Below are 2,797 nucleotides of genomic sequence, written 5' to 3' on the forward strand. Positions count from 1 at the left end.
AGCCGAAAGGGCAACTATCACTAATCTACTAGTACATTTCCTATCGGGTGCCATGTCTCCTTCTAGCCCGTACAATTTCACTTTTAGCATATGTCATGCCGTCTATCAGGATCGTAGGAGATTCTCGTGGGTTAGTAGTTTTGTTAGTAGGCTGGCTTGAAGGCGCTTCTCCAAGTGTTCAACATCCTATCTTCGGCAGTTGAAGCGCGCCTACCGTGTCTGCTACGAGGCGGTTGGTGTGAGTTAGGTTGGGGAAAGTGGGTGATTTGTGTTCGACTATATGGTTAAGCGACGTCGAGTCGGCCGGTGGCGATTGCAAACCGTATTGACGCCCGTACCGCTTCTAAGTTTGGACTCCAGTTTTGATTATCTGAGGGCGACTTCCCGCCCAAATAGAAGGATATGTTGCCTCGGTGTGTGTTGGTACATTGCAGCATTTCTGTCCGATGTGTCGTCCATCTCTGGCATCGAAAGAGAAAGTGCTCTACCGTCTCTCTTGCTTGTCCACATTCACACTGATCCGTTTGCGCAACGTTGATTCGGTAGAGGTATCCGTTTAGTCTTGCCATGCCCGTCCGGAGCTGGGCCAGCACGCTCGCTTCTTTCCATGATAATGGATCATACAGCTGTCGGGTGTGCTTGCCTGGGAGGGCCGCGTCCACCCTTTTCACGTGTTTGCCTACTTTCTTGGGCAGGCCTTTACTGGTGTCATGTTGGGATCGTGCGATGTTAAGAGTGGTTGACTTCATTCTGGGGAGCTGTATATATGGCACGGGGTCCTCTTGGGTTGCTGCTCTGGCTTGCACTTTAGCGAGGCCCAATAATTCGTTATCCTCACTTGTGGAGACCCAGCGGATTGTGATCCTGTTTCCATTTTTTCGCAGTCTTCTGATCAGCTTGTATATCAGGCAAACGTGCTCCTGGCCCGACTGTTGTCGCGGGTTCCCCAGTGTGAGTGCGGCCGCTTTATTGCTCGTTAGCAGCGTGAATCTGTACGATTTCAGTACTGGTAGCGTCTTCAATGCGTGTGCCATTGCTGCCAGCTCTCCCGAGTATGGGTTCTGCTCCGATCTTGCGCCAAGTGTGATGGAGAAGGTCTTTAGTCTCGGCTTTTTGTACTTGGGCGGCTGCTTCTGAATCACTCCGCCAAATCCTACTACCTTATTCCGTGCCGAGCTGCTGACTGCGATCTGCATAGATCCGCCGGCTTCTGCCTGTGACTCTGGGGTTTGTCCAATATCAGCCTGCAGTCGTTCCTCCCATGGTGCTAATGTAAATGGATTAATAGTTTCTAGTATTTCCATCTCGATAGTTTTCAGCACGTCTGCCACCTGATATAACGGCGAGCGGTGGAATCTTCGGAATTTCCTGATACGATCCGTGTTCCTGCGGAGTGGGTTGGTTTCCGGTAGGGTGTGGATGTCCGTCCACATCTTCACTGCCCGTCTCCAGAACCGGCTTTGCGCCGAGGCGATGTGAGCCTCTGCTTCCGCCACACTGGTTGCGACGGTGAGGAATGTTCCCACAATCACTTGAGCTCCAACCCGTTGGACCCGGTTAATGGGCCCGATGGCCTTATCTTTGAAAGCGTGCATCCAGACATTAGAGGCATAGTCCACCACTGGGGTAACTGTTGATGCGAACAACTGCCGCGCGGTAGATGGGGATAAGCCTCTAAGTCGTTTAAGCTCCATTGCTGCTTCTAGGCCCTTGGACGCTGCCCTGGCTATGTGTGCCTTGTATTTGAGTCTAGTATCCATCACTACTCCAAGGATCTTGACGTGGTCCTTGGGTTCAACTGCTTGTCCCTTGATGGTGAAGGGCTCTTGTTCTGATTTGTGTGCTTTGGGGGTGAAGTGTATAATGGCCGTTTTATCTGCTTCGAATGTCGCCCCACTCCTCCTCTCCCAGTCGAGTGCTTCGTCAATAATTTCCTTAATACCTTCCCGGTTGCTTCGCGCAGTTGGCCCGGTCACCCACGCGGTGAAGTCATCCACGAAAGCAATCGCTCCGCCGCGGCTGTCGATCTGTCGTTGCACGAGGTCTGCGTTGAAGAAGAGGAACAGGATCGGCGATAGGGGAGAGCCCTGCGGTAGTCCGGCCTGTGGGAGGCTTTGTACCTCAGACCCTTGCCCATTGATTTGAATGGTCGCTGTTCGTTCCGAGCAGAAGGCCTCGACCCACCGGATCAGACTTTCTGGTATGCCTCGCGCTTTCATCCTCTGGAGTAGTCGTTCTTTGCAGACCCCATTGTAGGCTCCTTTGACATCAAAGCTGATTAAGCTCAGGACCCGACGGCCACGCCAGGCCGTGTAGATTTGCTCTTGCAGGAGCAGGAGTGCCTGTTCCGCTGATCGCTGTTTTCGGGCTCCAAAGTGACTGGTTGGGAGTAGGCCGTACGTTTCCACTGCGTGTGAGATCCTTTCTGCCACCACTGATTCTAAGACCTTGCCCAGTGTCGCGAGAAGTGAAATCGGCCTCCAAGCTTTCGCAATGGTGTAGTCTTCTTTGTTTGGCTTTTTGAGTGGTATGATTTTTGCATGTCTCCACTGACTTGGTAGCCTGCCCTCTTCCAGCGACGCCTGGAACAGGTCAAGAACCCTGTTTTTAACCGCGGGCCAGGTCATCTTCCAAACTACCGCTGGTAGGCCGTCTTCTCCAGGTGCCTTCCAAGATTTTGCTCTAAACAGCTGTCGCTCTACTTCCTCCATGGTGATGGCAGGCATCCCGACCGGTGCTCTTTGCGGTCTGGCTCCTTCCTCCTCGATGTTGTTTGGTAGAGGAGGAAAGAACTTAG

At 52.6% G+C, this 2,797-nt stretch overlaps 1 protein-coding gene across 1 annotated transcript; it reads right to left on the bottom strand.

The window, feature by feature from the left end:
- Positions 1–284: 284 nt before the first annotated feature.
- Positions 285–2,789, bottom strand: LOC112128131 (the record flags this gene model as incomplete). The annotated part of the gene is made up of 1 exon (XM_024229934.1): positions 285–2,789. A coding segment is annotated over one exon (2,505 nt), but the record flags the coding sequence as incomplete, so codon positions are not given.
- Between the last annotated feature and the right edge of the window lie 8 nt (positions 2,790–2,797).

The sequence above is a fragment of the Cimex lectularius genome, unplaced genomic scaffold (genome assembly GCF_000648675.2).
Source record: "Cimex lectularius strain Harlan isolate CLEC.00 unplaced genomic scaffold, Clec_2.1 scaffold755, whole genome shotgun sequence".
Lineage (NCBI taxonomy): Eukaryota > Metazoa > Arthropoda > Insecta > Hemiptera > Cimicidae > Cimex > Cimex lectularius.